Consider the following 17,715-nt stretch of genomic DNA (forward strand, 5'->3'; position numbering starts at 1 on the left):
ACTTGTGGTCTCATCTAGGTGTTTCCAGGTGACTGAAGTACCACTTGACCTCTAGTCCAAAATAGCACCCCTATTTCACTTGTGCCTCTTTGCCCACGGGGAGAAGAGAACGGCAATGATAACTCTCCTTAATGGCTCCCCATTAAGAATTCCAACTAACCACATTGCCATAGTTCCTGGGTCTCTTCTGCCCTGTTTGTATCACCTCTAGGAATGGAGTTGCTTACAGAGCTCTTCCTCTCCACTGCTTTCCTTCCTCTCCTAGCCCCCCTCCCTGCCCCTAGCCCCAACTCACCCACCCTATGCTTGGGTTTCTCAACATGATCCCCTGTTTTCTCTCTCCCAGAATTCTGCTGTGTAGTCTGCTCAGAGGACCCTTCCCTCCCCTACCCCCCCCAGTCCTAGGGCTTGAACTCAGGTTCTGCACACTTTCCCTGAGCTTCTTTTGCTCAAGGCTAGTGCTCTACCACTTGAGTCATTGTACCACTTCTGGCCTTTTCTGTTTATGTGGTACTGAAAAATTGAACCCATAGTTTCATGCATGCTAGGCAAGCACTCTACCACTAAGCCACATTCCCAGCTCTTTCTTGCTTTCTATATGGAACTTTGGTATGTTGGCTCACATTTTACTTTTCTCCTATCTCTTATTTCCATTTCCACAGATTTGGTAAAAGGGAAGAAAGATTGTGTAGCTAGTCAGTCCAGCATTTTGACAGATGCCTTCTCTCCTCATAGTTTCTTTACCTCCTTCCCCAGCTTTCTCTCCTCTACCAGCCTGCTCCATCTCTAAACACCTGTCTCAGAAGCTCAGGACAACAACCAACCATCTTCTTAGGAAAAGGAATTCAAGAGCTGCTTGATGTAGATTAGATTTTGCTTCTGTCACCCTTCTGAGTAAATTCTGGTTCTAAAGTCTGAATTCAAAGACCAGCATGACTTACCCCTCCCTTGCCCAGGTAGAGTCCAGCATAGGTTTTGTGAAAATAGACTTTATTATAATAAAATGTCTTTTTTTTTTAAACAAATGCCCTCACCATCCCACATCCCTGGAGATCAGGGTCAGGGGGTAGGGTTCGGTCAAACATCTCCCACCACAGCAAAGGAAACATGCAAAGACATTCACCCAGACAGAGGGTGAGGGATGGGGTAGTTAGGGTAAAGGGGAGGGAACCCCCCTACCCACTCTGAACAGGTAATGTATGAAAATAGCTGTATTTATCTGTCCTTTTCCTCGATCCTTCGACTCCAGACAAGGGCCAGAAGAAAATGATGCAAAAGAAGTTGAATCCAATGAGCAAAATAAGGCAAACCCAACTCCTGCGTTCTGCCTCCTTGCCCCCTTGGGTTTTGTGGGATGGAATGACACGGGGGGCCAGGAGGTCCAAGCAGGGAGGGGTGGAGTGCTGTGGGGCGGGGTCAGGCCCACTTTGGCATGGCCCTTCTCCTTCCCCAGGCCTGTGCAGTGAAAGCGAGATGGAGGAGCTAGACTGAGGCACTGAGTATGTACATATATACACACGGCTCCGCCCGCTGCCTGTCGGGAGACTCCAGTGCAAACTTTCCTTCAGGACAGGGAAGACATGGTCAGGACAGCCAGAGCCATCAGAGAGAGCCAGAGCCCCTGTCTCCGCCTAGGGTCCTGTCCTGGGAGTAAGGAGAGCCAAAGAAGGGACTGGTATAGCATGGTAGGAAAGTAGAGCTAAGCTAGGTGGATAGACTGGAAACCAAGAGTCTTGGGTCCAGTCCCTGTCTGATGGTGCTCTATGCCCTTGGCCAAGTTATTTACTCATGGTGGGGTAGTTTTCCCTCTTGGAAGAGAATTCATCGTGTGTGTGTGTGTGTGTGTGTGTGTGTGTGTGTGTGTGTGTGTGTGTGTGTGCGCGCGCGCGCGCCCACGCACCCACATACCAGTACTGGGGCTTGAACAGGATCTGGGCATTGTCCCTTAGCTTTTTTGTTCAAAGCTAGTCCCCTACAATTTGAGCCACACATCTCCACTTGTTGTTTTTTGAGTGGTTAAGTGGAGATACAAGTCTCATGGACTTTCCTGTCTGGGCTGGCTTTGAATCTTGATCCTCAGATCTGTATGAGAAAGATTACAGGTGAGAGCCACCAGCACCCAGCTCAGATTCATCCTTAAGAACCCATGTAGTTCCCACCTTCACCAGGCCCCACAGAGTTCACTCAGAAAACAAGACTCTGGGCCTGTTGGGCCTCCCTGACCAGCCCAGATGATGAGCTGGAAGCCACGTCCGCCTGCAGGATGGGCCACGGCTTCACTCCTTCCCAGAGCTCAATTTCCTCAGGAGCTGCTTCCCCTTGGAGAGGAGACCCCACAGCTTCTCAGCTGTTCCCTGTGGTTCCCCCAGGTCAGTCTTGGGGAGACTCCCAGGGCTGGGGCTACAGTGCCATCCGGAGGGCACTGGGGGCCCTTGTGTTGTGCTGTCCCAGTCCTGGAAGGTAAGAGAGAAAGGTAAGGTCAGGGCTGACTCTCTCCCTGCCTGACTCCTTCCATGCAGACTCAGGAGTCTGAGCCTCTCATGTCACAGACATACAGCTGAGAGCCAGGATCTCATCACCCTGTGGCTGCCCCAGACACACAGGGCACAGAGGTGAATGTGGAATGATGCTGAAGGGACACTGTATGAAGAGGACCATGGGACCCAGAGTCTCAGTTCTGCTTTGTTAATCTTACCACACGGTGCTGAGCTGACAGAGCTCAAGCTCTCAGAACCTGACCCTTCTGTGCATGTCCGCAACTTCCTGTGTCAGATCCCACCCAAGGGAGGTAAGAACCAGGGTTCTTAGAGGCAGCTGGTGCAGTGTCCCAGGGGTCTTCCTGGTGTGAAGCTACAGTCCACTCCATGAGGAGAGAAGAGAGACTGGAACGCTCCCTTAAATGGCCGGAGAAGACTAGAAGGAGGGCAGGCCCAGAGAGGATTATGGAACAGGGGCATTATTTGGCCCCCACCAGATTCTATCTAGATGCTGCCCCTGCCTGTAGTGTTTTCCCTCTAGCTGAATCTCCTCCTGGCTCCATTAGCAGCTCCGCCATGAGGTACCATCTCTGATTGTGCTTTTTGGTGGCCTAAGGTTACAGAGTTGGGCAAACAGGAGATCCACCAGAAAGCCATCCCCAAGCCCCTGTATTCCCACATCCCTACCTGACCCTGCTGGACCTGGCCTAACTCTGTCAGCTCCTGCCAGGCTGCATGCCCTTCCCTCCTTCCTCTTTCTCTCAAGGTGCCATTGCTCCTCAGCCTGGCGAGTTCTCAACCAGCAACAACAGAAGTATAGGCTAGAGGCAAAAGAACTAGATGCACACCACCCGCCCTAGCCCTGAAGGAAGGGACTGAGCCTGGACAGAGTTCCCTCAGACTTGTATGTCAAAGCCTCTACTTACTAATGGCTACTAGGAAGTCCCAGGCCTTTCCCAGGAAAGGGGAGGAGGGACATTGCTAGAGAAATAAAACATGGAGAGATCTTATCTCTGCTTTTTTTTTTTTTTTTTTTGGTCCAATTGTGGGGCCTGAACTCTGGGCCTGGGCACTGTCCCTCAGCTCTTCAGCTCAAGGCTAGCGCTCTACCACTTGAGCCACAGCGCCACTTCTGGCTTTTTTCTTTTTGCTTATGTGGTGCTGAGGAATTGAACCCAGGGCCTCAGGCATGCAAGGCAAGCGCTCTACCACTGAGCCACCTTCCCAGCCCCTTATCTCTGCATTTTTTTTAACTATACAAGTTCTTCCTTTCCCTTTAAGCAAAGCAATTTAAGAGATGGAAGTAAACACACGTGTATGGTCAAACAACAGGTCACCAGATGCAGGCTGAAGATGGGAAAGCTATTATTATCAGTGACATTGCATTGCCACCTTTGTCACTGGTAATAATTGCAATATTATAGTACCATATAGTCATATGGTATCATAATACCTCTGAAGAGTTCATACATGGGTGTCATGGAATGTTCTATAAACTGCATATGTGATAGATAGCACGTGAAGGGTTAGCTAACGTGAGACATCATATGCCAAGATGGCATGTACTACTAGCACAGCTGGCATTACCCAGGGGAAAGACGAGATGGGGAACAGGAAGGGAGGGGGGGAAATCCCACTCAAATCCCACTCGTGGTGAGATCTCCCTCACCCACTCCCTGGAAGAAAATGGAAAATGGAAAAGCCGGGTCAGCTCTTTTAAGACAAAAAGCTGCAGTGTGATTACAGTTTAACAGGGAGTAGGGGGGTGGGTCACATGGGACATAGGGGGTCAAGTCCCCCACTTACATGTTTCTCTCTCTACATATATCTATCTCCATCTAACACTGGACTCTTCTCCTCCTCGTTCTCTGAGAACCGGGAACAAAGAGAGGCAATGGGTTATGGACAGATCCCACAGGCTTTCCATCCAGTCACCAGACAGCCCAGGAATGGTTCCCATTTGCATAGCCTTTGAACTTGGAGCTACTCCACATGGATGCCCTGGGTTTTCTGGTTGGGCTCAGCTTCCTTACCTTTCCCCGCCCTCTGAGGCAGAAGGCCTCATTGTACCCCATCTACCCCAAGGTGAGCATTTAGGAAGCCGGACCTTGCTGGGAAGCTGGGTGTGTGGCACATGCCTGTAATCCTAATAATTGGCAGGCTTTCGTGGAAGAAGAGTTCAAGCAAGACATCATCTTATTTTCTTTTTTCTTTCTTTTCTTTTCTTTTCTTTTTTTTTTTTGTGCTAGTCCTGGGGCTTGAACTCAGGGCCTGGGCACTGTCCCTGAGCTTCTTTTGCTCAAGGCTAGTGGTCTACCACTAGAAGCCACAGAGCCACTTCCAGCTTTTTCCGTTTATGTGGTACCGAGGAATGGAACCCAGGGCTTCATGCATGCTAGGCAAGCACTCTTACCACTAAACTACATTCCCAGCCCAAACATCATCTTTAAGAGGGGGAAAAAAAATCCCTGGGAGGCAGGGAAGCCCAACAGGATCATCCTAGCAGGGTGGGAAACCCTGAAACCAAGGCTATGTCAAACTTGGAGGTAAGGAATGGGAGCTCTTTACTATAGGGCCCCCTATCCTATGAGCGCCTGGGGTGTTAACAGATGACCTGGAGGTCACGGGTATCATTCCTCCGCAGAACAGGCCATATGCTGGGTGGAGGCTGCTCCAGAGGGGTCACATCTGCTATAAACTCAACAGTTCAGCCCAGACTTAAGTGCTCCTCTGTAGTCTACATTCAACCTCATCCCTCCCACCATACTGTCCTGCCCACCCCACCCCCACCAGCAGGATAGAGACTACCACAGACTTGGGAGTCAAGCTCTTCACTGACCTGACTCTCAGCCTGTGATGTCCCAGGGTCCCGGTCTGGTCTTCCTGCCTCAGGCCCAGGACCTTCCAGGAAGTTAGATGGAACCAGGCCTCTTTGTCCATTCAGTTCCCCCTAGAAAGGAGATGCTGATGAGCCTGAGAACAAAATAGAGGCCCCAGCCTGTCCCCTTGACCCCGACACCCCTGGGGAACACAGCCCAGGGCCAGTATCACCATGGAGGGAAGTAGCAAGTCCATTCTTCCAAGCTGCCGTCAGAACCCTTGCCCATCCCCCCACCTCAGTCTCCCCTTACTGTACCCCCAAACCTCGTGCCATGCCCTCACATAGAAGAAGCCATCATCGTCCATGTTCCCGAACACAGTAATGACATCCCCTGCCCTGAAGGGCAGTTCTGCCTGAAAGAGGGCGAGAGGCAAGCATCAGGCCCTGCCACCGTCAGACATTCCTGTCACTAGGCGCTATCTGAGAGTCCTCACCTCCACGTCCATGTTGGGGGAACTCTCCCGGGGATTGTAGTCAAATGCTGCTACCATAGGCCGAGGAGCTTTTAGGCAGGCAGACGGAATCAGCTTGGGGGCTGCTGCAGAGGGAGGGGAGAAGGGTCAGAATGGTCTCAAGACTCCTCGCTCCATGCTGTTCTCTACACTGGAGGCTTGATGACCCTCTATTCACCACCACCCCCAGAGCCCTGGGGGAAAGACCCAAGCGTTTGCTCCTCCCACATAGCTTCCCGGATACCCCAGCCCATGGGACAGGCCTCTCACCTTGACAGGGCTGGGCAGGGCCTTCCGATTCTGCTGTGGAGAGAATGTACCTCTGAGCCCTCTCCTGTACTTCCCTTCCCTCTTCATCCCAGGCTGGGATGGCACAGGGCAAGCAGGGTGCTTGCCCTCACAGGAAGGATGCAGGAGTCCAGGGAGGGCGGATGGGGGGGGGGGGGAGGGGGAATGCTCAGAAAGTATCTGCTCAACTCGCTGGCTTGGTAGTGAACCAAGGCTCCGAAAGGATGAGTGAACTGCTCTAGGCTGCACAGAGGCCATAGTCAGGTGCTCTGGGGAACAGAGCTCCTGGGAAACTGTTCCCCTTTCACTCCCCTCAATGGAGTGGTTGAGGGTGAGTGACGGATTGCTCCAAATCCCCCCATCTCAATACTCCACATGTGTATTATCCTTAAAGAGCCACGCAATGCCATCCCACCACCAAGCACACATTGATCACAGACAAGACAGAAACACAGGGTCTTTACTCACCTTTCTTGGAACGGCGGGGCTTGGGAGGAGGCCCAGTTGTGCGGGCTGTGGAGTATACAAAAGGACCGTTCCCTGATCCAAGAAGGCAAGTAGATGGAAGAGAAACTGAGGCAGGGGAGGTAAGGGAAAGGGGACAGACTGGAGGCTCTCACAACAGTATATGGTTCTTGGGCTCTTTTTTTTGGCCAGTCCTGAGGCTTGAACTCAAGGCCAAGGCACTGTCCCTGAGCTTCTTTTGCTCAAGGCTAGCACTCTACCACTTGAGCCACGGTGCCACTTCCAGCTTTTTCTGTTTATGTGATACTGAGGAATGGAACCCAGGGTTGCATGCTAGGCAAGCACTCTACCACAAAGCCACTGTCCCAGCTCCTTGGGCTCGTTTTTTAAAGGCCTAAATCTCATATCCCTAAGAGTTCTGATGACCTCCAGAACCCAAAAGTGTATGGCCAGTTATCACTGTATTCTAAACACACCACCTCCTGAGGGACCAATTCCCACACCATGTGCTGAGCCCCAGGGGGTGGCCATGCTGGCCTTCCTCTTTGCCAGGTCCCACCGGAGAGCTCAGTCACCCCCACCATACAGATCACTCATGATGGCACTGGGTTGGAACTGGGGTGGCAGGCAGTGGGAGAGGGAGAGCATCAGGTCGTACCTGAGCCTTCGATGAGAACATCCGGGGACAAATAGCCCCGCTGGAGCAGCTGTTGTCTCCCCGCCAGACTGTCCACAGCCACCTCAGCCACCATGTTGCAGGGGATGTAGCCTGTCCGGCCTCCACCTTCCCCCCGGTAGAAGCCATCAGCATCTTTGTCCCCATATACCTGGAGGCAAAGACCAGTTATCTCAGGAGGCCTGTTCACTCACTGCACCCCCCGAGCCCTGAAGCCTGTAGCACCCCACTTGAAGGACCAAGGATGCTTAATCTGCAGGCCACAGGCCAGAAAAGGGAGACACAACAAAAACTTAGGATCAGGAGTACATGAGAAAACAACCCTTTGTAAATCACCATCATCACTGCCTAGGTGGACTCTTCCTCAGTTCACCCCCAACTGGGTCCCTAATCTCAGAGATGGAGGCAAAAGCTTTCCATCAGTACTCGGAGAAATAATACAAATGGTAATAGTCACAGCACTACAATGTGCCCACTAGATGTGCCAGGCAGGTTAGGTGCTGTGTGTTCATTGAATCATTTACTCCTCAAGCAAGCCTGTGAGGCAGACGCTCCCTCCTATCCCCAGAGGGATGCAGTAATCTGCTCAGAACCACACAGCTAGACCTGGCAGAGACAGGGTCCTCACCCCATCACCTGGCTCTTGAATCTGTATTCTCTACCCCCTCGCTCTGATTCTATGACGCCTCTACTGGAGGCAGGAGGGAGGAGGCAGGATGCTGGCCAGAGTCTGGGGCTCTGGGCCCAGGGGGGTGAGTCTGTCACCTTCAGGATCTGACCCTCCCGGAAAGGGAGTTCCTCTTCTCCAGCATCGGGGTTGGGTGACATTGACACGGGGTCATAGTCAAACAGAGCCACAAAGACCCTCACAGGTAGGTCCTGGTGAGCCAGCGCTTCTGGGGGGCTCCTTGGAGGGGCTATAGAGAGGGTTGGGGACAGAGCAGGGGCTTAGTGAGCGCAAACCACCATGAGGTTAGGAAGAAATGATCCCTCTGGCCTGTCTCCCCCCACCCCCCACCCCCATCCCCTATTACGTGCTCACCCAGCTCCGTGATGACTGGCCTGGCCATCCGGGCCCCTTTCCTCTGGGGACCTCTCCGCCCAGAGCTGTCCTGTCCTCTGGGCTCCCCAGTCTCTGTTGCCTGCAAAGAAAGGGCAACAGATGGCAGAAGTGACACACTATCCCTGGGGGTGGCCCCCCCGCTCCCTGGCTCTGCCCAGTCAGCAGCTTAAGCGACACAGCAGAACAGGAGCACAGCATTCTTCTCCAGGGGCCTGGGCGGCCCTCGCTGAGATGCCAGACGGTCCCACGGAAGGAGGGAAGAAGGGCGGGAGGGGGAGGCCCCAGCCCCAGCACGAGAGACCATAGTTTCCCGGTCAGCATCAGGGATGGTGACTCTGGACATGGCATCCGTCAGTGTCCTGAAGACATAACTAACCACTCAAGAGGAAAGGGCCACCCCTGCCCAAGGTAGCAAGTGGCAACCAGTGATAACAGAATATTGTGCATCCGGTTCCATCCAGCAGAAGCAGCAAAGCAGTGGAATGTGGGTGAGAGGAGGCAGGTGGGGAAGCTCAGAGGCCCGGCCCCAGCTCTGTGGATGGAGGCGGCAGCGTGGAATGGGAGTGGCTGGTGGGCAGCAAGCAGGGCCGCCAGGTGGCAGCAGGCAGCGGGGCTGCCCAGGGTGGGGAATGGGCACAGACCCGGGAGGGTGACTCCTTGGCTCTGCCAGTCGTACTGCGGCCTCTCCGTTCCTGTTCCCCTTTCTCCCAGGCTGAGAGGCGTGGGTAGGGGTTGGGGCCTGAGTTGACCTTCAGAGGTCCCCTGGGCCTTCCTACAGTGGCTGTGCCCCAGATCTCCCCATCTGTGGGGTAGCAGGAGCTGGTTATGCTGATACCCCCAATGCCCAAGTCCTGCTCATCCTCAGAATCATATTCAATGCTGATCTCCAAGCACTTGGGAGAGAGGCAGCTAGCTAGGCCAGATTCTAGGGCCGGGCCACGAGGGCACCTCCGGGAAAGGCCGGGCCTCCCTCTCCCACCAGCTTCTAGTCCACCCCTGGTGCCCTCCACCACAGGGAGGCTGCCCCTCTCCCGTGGGGGGCCGGGGCCTGGTCCTGGTCGTGCAGAAGCCTGGGGCCCGCCATTGCTGAGAAGCCGGCTGCACTGTTCACGAGGATCTGGAGGTCGCTTGCGGCTTGGCGGTTTCTCAGGGGAGCCACTTCCTCTCCTCCGGCTGTTTCCACCAACGAGTCCAGACATATCCTCCAGGTGCTCCCTGGCCCTGGAGGGTTCAGGAGACAGGGGACACGGGCCAAGTCCTTGGAGTTGATCACTGTCACGGTCCAGACCCAACAGCACAGGTTCCGGGGCTTGGGAAGAACACCCAGCCCCCGGCTTCTCTTCATCCTCCTCCTCTTCCTCTTCCTCGGGGATGCTAAAGAGCTTCTTACTGCAGAACTGCTGGAGAGGCAGCTCCAGGATCTGCTCCAAGATCTCCTCATCACTGTCGGTCTCACAAAAGGGGTCAGGCTGGGGCTGGGGGTGGAGAGAGAGCAGCTGGGAAGAGAAGCCCATGGGGAAGAGGAGAGGACGGTGATCTTGCCCTCAAATGAAGGTCAGGGCCACCTTACAGCCCTCCCTCAGCTTCCTCTGAGGGGACAGAATTAGAGGAACAATGACTGGCCCCAAATCATAACCATGTCCAGGCAGAACCAAGAATCAGGCACCAGCCTGTGTGGGGCAGGGGCGTAGGGAAGCGAGCCATGCCTCTCATATGAGGAGAGCTTCCCCTCCTCCCACCTCCGCCCCCTCTCCCCACTGTCCCCAGTCCCCAGAGGCTCCCAGCACAAGCTCTCAGATGGCACCAGTGTCCCCTGGCCAGTGTCCAGCAGGCTGGAAAGGTGTGGAAGCGAGTTCTTCTCCCCTTTTCTTCCCAGCAGGACAGAGGCCCCACCCTGGGCCTCTTCATGCCTGCTGCTTTGGACAGGATTCAAGCCACACACCTAGAATGTTGCCACGCTTAGTGGGTGGCTGGAGCCGCTCCCGATATGGGATCAAGGCCCTGGATCCTGAGGTCTGGCACCTGCCAGCCCCCCCATCCCCACCCCGTTACCTTGGCACCATTCTCCCTGATACTGTTGCTAGCAATCTGCTTCTGGAAGGAACAAGTCCTAGAACCCAGCTCCTCTTCCTCCTCTTCTTCCTCTTCCTCCTCCTCCTGGATGTCTGATAGGTCTGAGTTGCGGCCATGATCCACCATGGAGTTCACCAGATGAGGCCCAGGCCCTTCCACAGACTCGTCCTCACTCTGCAAGAGGAGAGACAAAGGAGGAAAGATAGAAAGGCCTAAGTGACACCGGCAGAGATATGGCAGGATGCTCGAGCAAGGGTCAGGCCCAGCCCAAGTTAAAAAAAAAAAAAAAGGAGAGCCTGGTGCCTGTAACTTACGCCTGTAATCCTAGCTTCTCAGGAGGCTGAGATCTGAGGATCACAGTTCAAAGTCAGCCTAGGCAGAAAAGTCTTTGAGACTCTTATCTCCAATTAACCACCAAAAAACCAGAAGTGATGTTGTGGCTCAAAGGGACAGAGTGCTAGTTTTGAGCAAAAGAGCTCAGAGACAGTGTCCAGGCCCTGAGTTCAAGCCCCATAACCAACAGAAAGAAGGAGAAAGAGCCCAAAGAAGAAAGATCCATGGCCAGAATTGGGAGTATATTAGATGAGGGTGCCAAATGGGAGAGAGAAATCTGGAGGAAAAAAATTGTAACAAAGAAACAGACACACAGCAGACAAAGGTGTGAGTCAGACCAGAGCAGAGGACAAGCGGAAAGGGCAACTAGCTTAGACTGACCAAGGTTAGGAAAGGAAGCCTCAATTTGTGAGGTAGCACAGTACGCCTCCAGCTCCTACCTCAGCCCCAGGTCTCAGCCCTGACTCTGGAGCTCCTCCATGGCAGACCTCCATGCTTGGCACCCTCTGGGCCAGGGCTCCCTGGGTAGAGCAGGGTGTGGGCACTGTCTCTCGTGAAGCCCGCTCGGCCTGGCTGGGGAAGTCGGGAAGCACAGTGCTAGGGCCTCCCTCGGCCAGGGTCGGCTCATTGGCCCTCTTCTCCTCTGAGGAACCCAGCAGAGCTGTCACAGAGGCTTCCTGAAATGGATGGCACTGAGGAAAAGATCCCAGATCCTGGCCCTTCTCCCAGCCACCTGCTTCCTTCCACCCAGAGAAGGTACCTGGGAACAAGATGGAGGTTCCTCCTGGGGTCCTCTGGGCTCATGTCTGGAAGGGCTTGCTGGGGGACCTCCTGGAGGCTCTTGAGTTCCATGGGGGACGGGGTGCTGGAGGGGAGAACTGAGGTCGCCAGGCTCTGGGGAGGCTGGAGCAAGGGGGGTTCTGACCTCGGGGCTTGGCCGTGGTGATGAGGGGCAGGAGAGCCTTGCTGGCAGGCAGGCCGGAGCAACAGGAGCAGGAATGGAGTCGGCCGACTCTCCATGGGGCGACATGGTGCGCACAGTCACCTCTCGGCACACCTGGAGCAGCTGCAGCTGGGACAACTCCACCAACACACTGCCAGCTGTGGGCGAGGCCACCTCCATGATCTGCAGGGAGGACCACAGCACGGGAGGGTAAGTGGGAGGACACAGTGACAACATTAGCTAGCCTCTTTCCAGGCATCCTGAAAAGACCTGTCCCTGCCCTATCTCTTTCCGTTCTCTTAGCCAGGTGATTTCAAAGAAGAGCAGCTTTTCGGGCTGGGAAGGTGGCTCGGTGGTAGAGCGCTTGCCTTGCATGCTCGAGGTCCTGGGTTCGATTCCTCAGCACCACATAAGCAAAAAGAAAAAAGCCAGAAGAGGTGCTGTGGCTCAAGTGGTAGAGCACTAGCCTTGAGCTGAAGAGCTGAGGGACAGTGCCCAGGCCCAGAGTTCAGGGCCCCCCCCCCCAAAAAAAAGAAGAGCAGCTTTTCAATCCCGTGCATGCTGTCAAAGCCCATGCTCAGCCAGGTACCGGTGTCACGCCTATAATCCTAGCTACTCAGGAGGCTGAGATCTGAAGATCACAGTTCCAAGCCAGCCCAGGCAGGAAAGTCTATGAGACTCTTGTCTCCAATTAACCGCCAGAAAACCAGAAGTGGAGCTGTGGCTCAAAGTGGTAAATTGCTAGCCTTGAGTAGAAAAGCTCAGGGACAGTACCCAAGGCCTGAATTCAAACCCCACAACCAACAACAACAAAAACGAAGCCTATGCTCTTAAACACTCTGCCATATAGTACCCAAATGTTAGAGGTTAGACATCTCTGTCAGGCCAAAAAGACCAGGCCTCTGAGCATATCCTGACCACCCCAATCCCTGTACCCTGCCCAGGCCATACCTTCTGCCCATCAGCATAGATGGCATAACCTGTGACCCGGACACCATTGGACGTGCCAGCAGCATCAATGGTGACAGGAAGCCAACTGATGATCAAGATTCCAGGGGAGGGCCCAGGTTCAATCTGCACATCCAGGGGGGCATCAGGTGGGCCTGGGGGAGGTGGAACACAAACCCCAGTAATGTAGGATGCTCCCTGTCAGAGACAGTGGCCTAATCTGCCATTTTCCTGGTAACACACACAGGGCCAGCCCCCTCCTGCCACTGTCTCCCACAGGCTCTCCTCCTGGTTGATATATGGACATCGCTCCCACAACACAGACCTGCTGGGAGTGTGGTAAACTGCAAGGTGGCAGCCTGCTGTTCTGGCTTCTCCAAGCCTGGGTCCCAGGATCCTCGGGATGGGAGCTGAGCCTCCACTCGGGCCTGATAGAGTGTGCCAGGCCGCAGGTGGCAGAAGGTAGCCCAGTAGGTGTTGGGGCGGGCAGGTGGACACTCTTCCCCATTGAGGTAGATGGCATGGGCCAAGTTGCTATTGCTGGGCACCCAGGTGATCTCAGCAGATGTGGCTGTCAATCGATGGATCTGCAGCTGGCTAGGTGCCACCCCGGCCCGAGCACCCACAGTCAAACAACAGCGCAGTGGGTCGGAGCTGCCCTTGCTGGTCAGGGCCTGCACAGATACACGGAGGGGCCCAGCCCGCAGGTCCAAGTTTTCAAGCACAGCCTTGGGAGGCGCCCCAGGCCCCAGGACCTGACGTGGCTCTCCGTTCACACAGATATGGAAGCCCTGCAGGTCGACTCGCTCAGGGGGCAGCTCCCAGGCCAGTACCACACTGTGGGCCAGCTGCTTGAGGACCACCAGACGGCGGGGGTAAGGCACAGCAGGAGACTCGCCGAGGCCCTCGGGTGGGGGGCTCAGACTGAACGCATCCCCTGCGTCCTCCTCCTCCAGTCTGGGCTGGCTATGGCCCCCGCTGCTCTGGCCCCCACTATGGCTGCCACCACCACCACCGCTCAGGAAACTGAGTTCAGGGCCTGAGCTGTGGGACAAATCGGCCAGCTCCGAAGGGAGGGAGGTCAGGAGGTCGTCATCTGACACACGCTCTACAAAATTGGAAGGGACCAGGCCCCTTCGGCCATCCATAAGCTCCCCTACCAGAGGGAAGACAGGGAGGGGCAGGGAAGGGGAAAACAGAGAAGAGAGAGAGAGAAAACAACAATCCAATCAATGCATTTTAGCCATGGCTAGTCGTGATATTCATAAGCGGTTGATTCAAATCCATATTTTCCTCTCAGCGCTGACGAACAAGTACCAAAATGAAAGCAAATAAATAAATAAATGCCCAAGTAGCTGGGCATGATGGCACACACCTGTAATCCCAGCGCTCAAGAAGCTGAGGCAGGAGGACTGTAAATACAAGGCCAGCCTAGAGACACCTGGGGGGTATGTATGAAGACTGTAAAAGGAAATAAAAAGGAGGGAGGGAAGGAGAGGGAAGTGGAGCGGACTGAGGGGTAAGGGCTGGCCCCTCCCTTTTGCTTTGTAAAAAATGTAGGTATTCAAAAAAAGGGAATGTGGCTCAGTGGTACAGTGCTTGCCTAGTATGCATGAAGCCCTGGGTTCCATTCCTCAGTACCATATATACAGAAAAAGCCTGAGTAGCGCTGTGGCTCAAGTGATAGAGTGCTAGCCTTGAGCAAAAGAAGCTCAGGGACAGTGCTCAGGCCCTGAGTTCAAGCCCCAGGACTGGCAAGAGAAAAAAAGGGAGAAGGAGCAATCACCCACTTTATCAGGGTAAGGGGAGAAGTAAGCATCAGAAAAAAAGAGTGACTTCTGGGTTCTAGAAACGATCAGGCCCCACAGCAGGTTTGTGTCCAGGAACACAGCTGGGGGTCAATCCAGGCAGTGACCAATGATTGTTTATTACCTGTGTCAGGTCTCCTAAAGACATGACAAAGAGATTGTTTTGTAATTGTTTGTTTAAAGAATATCAAGAGAGGGCTGGGAAGGTGGCTCAGTGGTAGAGCGCTTGCCTTGCATGCCTGAGGCTCTGAGTTCAATTCCTCAGCACCACATAAGCAAAAAGAAAAAAGCCGGAAGTGGTGCTGTGGCTCAAGTGGTAGAGCGCTAGCCTTGAGCTGAAGAGCTGAGGGACAGTGCCCAAGCCCAGAGTTCAGGCCCCACGACCGGACCCAAAAAAACAAAAAAAGAATATCAAGAGAGAAGAAAGCCAGATACATGCCATATCACAGCCAATCATTAGAAGGAAAAATTTTTCAGGTAGTAGAAAGTTGGTGACTGTGGGGCCTTGGCAGGAAGAATAGCACAGGGCTCAGCTTCAGGGTACCTGGGAATTGCCCCAACAATAATTCACGGCCTTGGGGCTGGGATGGTGGCTCAGTGGTAGAGTGCTTGCCTTGCATGCATGAGGATTCCTCAGCACCACATAAGCAAAAAGAAAAAAGCCGGAAGTGGCTCTGTGGCTCAAGTGGTAGAGCGCTAGCCTTGAGCTGAAGAGCTAAGGGACAGTACCCAGGCCCAGAGTTCAGGCCCCATGACCAGACAAAAAAAATAAAAATTCACCGCCTTAACCCTGACTCTCAGCTTGACACTAGCGGAAAAATAACATAAGAAAACTTGAAGAAACAGTAAGTTAGATAATATTACAAGCACCATTGTGGATTGAATAGTGACTATCCCAAAGTGCATCTGTATCCTAATCCCTTGGAAAAAGCATCTTTACAAATGTAGGTAAGCTAAGGATCTTGAGACAAGATCATTCTAGATTATCTGAGTAGGTACTAAATCTAATGGCCAGGGCTGGGAAGATGGCTCAGTGGTAAAGCGCTTGCCTTGCATGCATGAGGCCCTGGGTTCGATTCCCCAGTACCACATAAGAAAAAAGAAAAAAGCCGGAAGTGGCACTGTGGCTCAAGTGGTAGAGCACTAGTCTTAAGCTGAAGAGCTGAGGGACAGCGCCCAAGCCCATAGTTCAGGCCCCACGACCAGACCCAAAATAAATAAATAACTAAATAAATCTAATGGCCAGAGTCCAAAAACAATACAGGCTGGGAATGTGGTTTCATGGTAGAATGCTTGCCTTGCATGCATGAAGCCCTGGGTTTGATTCCTCAATACCATATATACTGAAAAAGCTCAAGTGGTAGAATGCTAACCTTGAACAAAAGAAGCTCAGGGACAGTGCCCAGGCCCAAAGTCAAAGCCCCAGCACTGGCCAAAAAAAATTAAAAAATACAGAGCCAGGCACTGCACTGGTGGCTCACACCTGTAATCCCAGCTACTCAGGAGGCTGAGATCTAAGGATAGCGATTTAAAGCCAGCCCTGACAGGAAAGTCTATGGACTCTTACCTCCAATTAACCACCAGAAAACTGGAAGTGGAGCTATGACTTAAAGTGGTAGAACACTAGTCTTGAGCAAAAAAGTTCAGGGACAGTATCCAGGCCCTGAGTTCAAGCCTAAGACCACCACCACCACAAACAACAACAACAACAACAACAACAACACACACACACACACACACACAGAACAGAAAATAGAAACATTCAGAGAAGGGCTGGGAAGGTGGCTCAGTGGTAGAGTGCTTGCCTTGTATGCATGAGGCCCTGGGTTCGATTCCTCAGCACCACATATGCAGAAAAAGCCGCAAGTGGCGCTGTGGCTCAAGTGGTAGAGCGCTAGCCTTGAGCTGAAGAGCTGAGGGACAGCACCCAGGCCCAGGGTTCAGGCTCCACAACCAGAAAAAAAAAAAAAAAAAAAAAAAAAAAAACAAGAAACATTCAGAGAAGAGGAAGCAATACGGCCACGGCAACAGATGTAGAGATTAGAGTGATGTGGCCACAAGCCAAGGAACACCTGGAGGCATCCAAAGCTGAAATAAACAAGGAGTGAATGCAATCTCTCCTCAAACTTCCCCCACAAGGAAAGCAGCCCTGCCAACACCTTGGTTTCTGACTTCTGGCATCCAGAAGAGGTCAGTGAGTGAATAAAATGCTTGCTATTTTAAGCCACCCAGTTGGTGGTCATTTGTAGGGTAATCCCAGGCAGTTAATAGAAACAGTAGCACTGTAGGCATGGGATGAAAGGTAGGAGGCCCCACCAGACATGAATCTGTAGCCTACAAAGCCAGAGCTGAGCCTGAACCACAGCCAGGCCCTCAAAGCTCATGCCACTGAGAACAGTGCAGCAAGGACCAGATATAAATGAAGCCGTTACCTACAAAAGCTGGACAAGGAACCCCCCTGAAGCTCAGACTGAACCTGGGCCACAATGCCTGCTTATGTCTTCTTCTGAGACCCGATCCTCCCTCTTCAGATCTGACTGAAGTACAGCATCAAAACTGGGTCACATAGCCGGGCGCTGGTGGCTCACGCCTGTAATCCTAGCTACTCAGGAGGCTGAGATCTGAGGATCGCGGTTCAAAGCCAGCCCGGGCAGGAGAGACCGTGAGACTCCTATCTCCAATAAACCACCAGAAAACCGGAAGTGGTGCTGTAGCTCAAGTAGTAGAGCGCTCGCCTTGAGCTGAAGAGCTGAGGGACAGCGCCCAGGCCCAGAGTTCAAGCCCCATGACCGACAAAAAAAAAAAAAAAACTGGGTCACATGCTTGACCTCAAGCATCACCAGTGCTGCCTTGCTCCCTGATCTAGCCAAAATCCCCTGTGATTCTCCATCCACTACCTAAACTATGGTATGCCCTAGCCTGGCGTGCTAGGCCTCTTTCTTTCTTATTCCCCACTGGCTTCCATGATTTAGTATGCCTCTTAGCTGAGTCCAGAATTTTTGTGGTAGAAAGTAAGAACACGCTGACCCTGAGTTCAAGCCCCAGTACAGACACCAAAAATAAAAATAAAAAAAAACTGCCAGGCACCAGTGGCTCATGCCTATAATCCTAGCTACTTAGGAGGTTGAGAGCTGAAGATCACAGTTTGAAGCCAACTTGGGCAGGAAAGCCTATGAAATTCTTTATCTTCAATTAACCACCACCAAAACAAACGAACAACAACAAAAACCCACAGAAGTGGAGCTATGACTCAAGTTCAAGTGGTCAAGTGCCAGCCTTGAGCAAAAAAGCCAAGAGCCCTGAGTTCA

The 17,715-nt window shown here is 53.1% G+C and overlaps 1 protein-coding gene across 4 annotated transcripts in view; it reads right to left on the reverse strand.

The window, feature by feature from the left end:
- Nucleotides 1-994: 994 nt before the first annotated feature.
- Tspoap1 (TSPO associated protein 1) overlaps nucleotides 995-17,715 on the reverse strand; it is a 30,523-nt gene continuing 13,802 nt past the window's right edge. The window contains exons 17-32 of one of the 4 annotated variants that reach the window (XM_070027000.1): nucleotides 12,925-13,755; nucleotides 12,603-12,754; nucleotides 11,469-11,834; nucleotides 11,149-11,385; nucleotides 10,355-10,549; nucleotides 8,944-9,777; nucleotides 8,282-8,381; nucleotides 8,005-8,156; nucleotides 7,222-7,390; nucleotides 6,567-6,611; nucleotides 6,081-6,113; nucleotides 5,793-5,896; nucleotides 5,640-5,711; nucleotides 5,317-5,427; nucleotides 4,284-4,345; nucleotides 2,365-2,453 (exon numbers count right to left, since the gene is read on the reverse strand). In XM_070027000.1, the coding sequence (XP_069883101.1) occupies nucleotides 4,316-4,345; nucleotides 5,317-5,427; nucleotides 5,640-5,711; nucleotides 5,793-5,896; nucleotides 6,081-6,113; nucleotides 6,567-6,611; nucleotides 7,222-7,390; nucleotides 8,005-8,156; nucleotides 8,282-8,381; nucleotides 8,944-9,777; nucleotides 10,355-10,549; nucleotides 11,149-11,385; nucleotides 11,469-11,834; nucleotides 12,603-12,754; nucleotides 12,925-13,755 (3,431 nt within the window). In that variant the 3' untranslated portion in view covers nucleotides 2,365-2,453; nucleotides 4,284-4,315. Of the gene's footprint in view, nucleotides 1,645-1,827; nucleotides 2,454-4,283; nucleotides 4,346-5,316; nucleotides 5,428-5,639; nucleotides 5,712-5,792; nucleotides 5,897-6,080; nucleotides 6,114-6,566; nucleotides 6,639-7,221; nucleotides 7,391-8,004; nucleotides 8,157-8,281; nucleotides 8,382-8,943; nucleotides 9,778-10,354; nucleotides 10,550-11,148; nucleotides 11,386-11,468; nucleotides 11,835-12,602; nucleotides 12,755-12,924; nucleotides 13,756-17,715 lie in introns of those variants that run through there. The other 3 variants (XM_070026999.1, XM_070026998.1, XM_070026997.1) reach the window with 3 other exon arrangements.

This window comes from Dipodomys merriami, unplaced genomic scaffold (assembly GCF_024711535.1).
Source record: "Dipodomys merriami isolate MVZ:Mamm:240054 unplaced genomic scaffold, mDipMer1.0.p SCAF_19, whole genome shotgun sequence".
NCBI classification, from domain to species: domain Eukaryota; kingdom Metazoa; phylum Chordata; class Mammalia; order Rodentia; family Heteromyidae; genus Dipodomys; species Dipodomys merriami.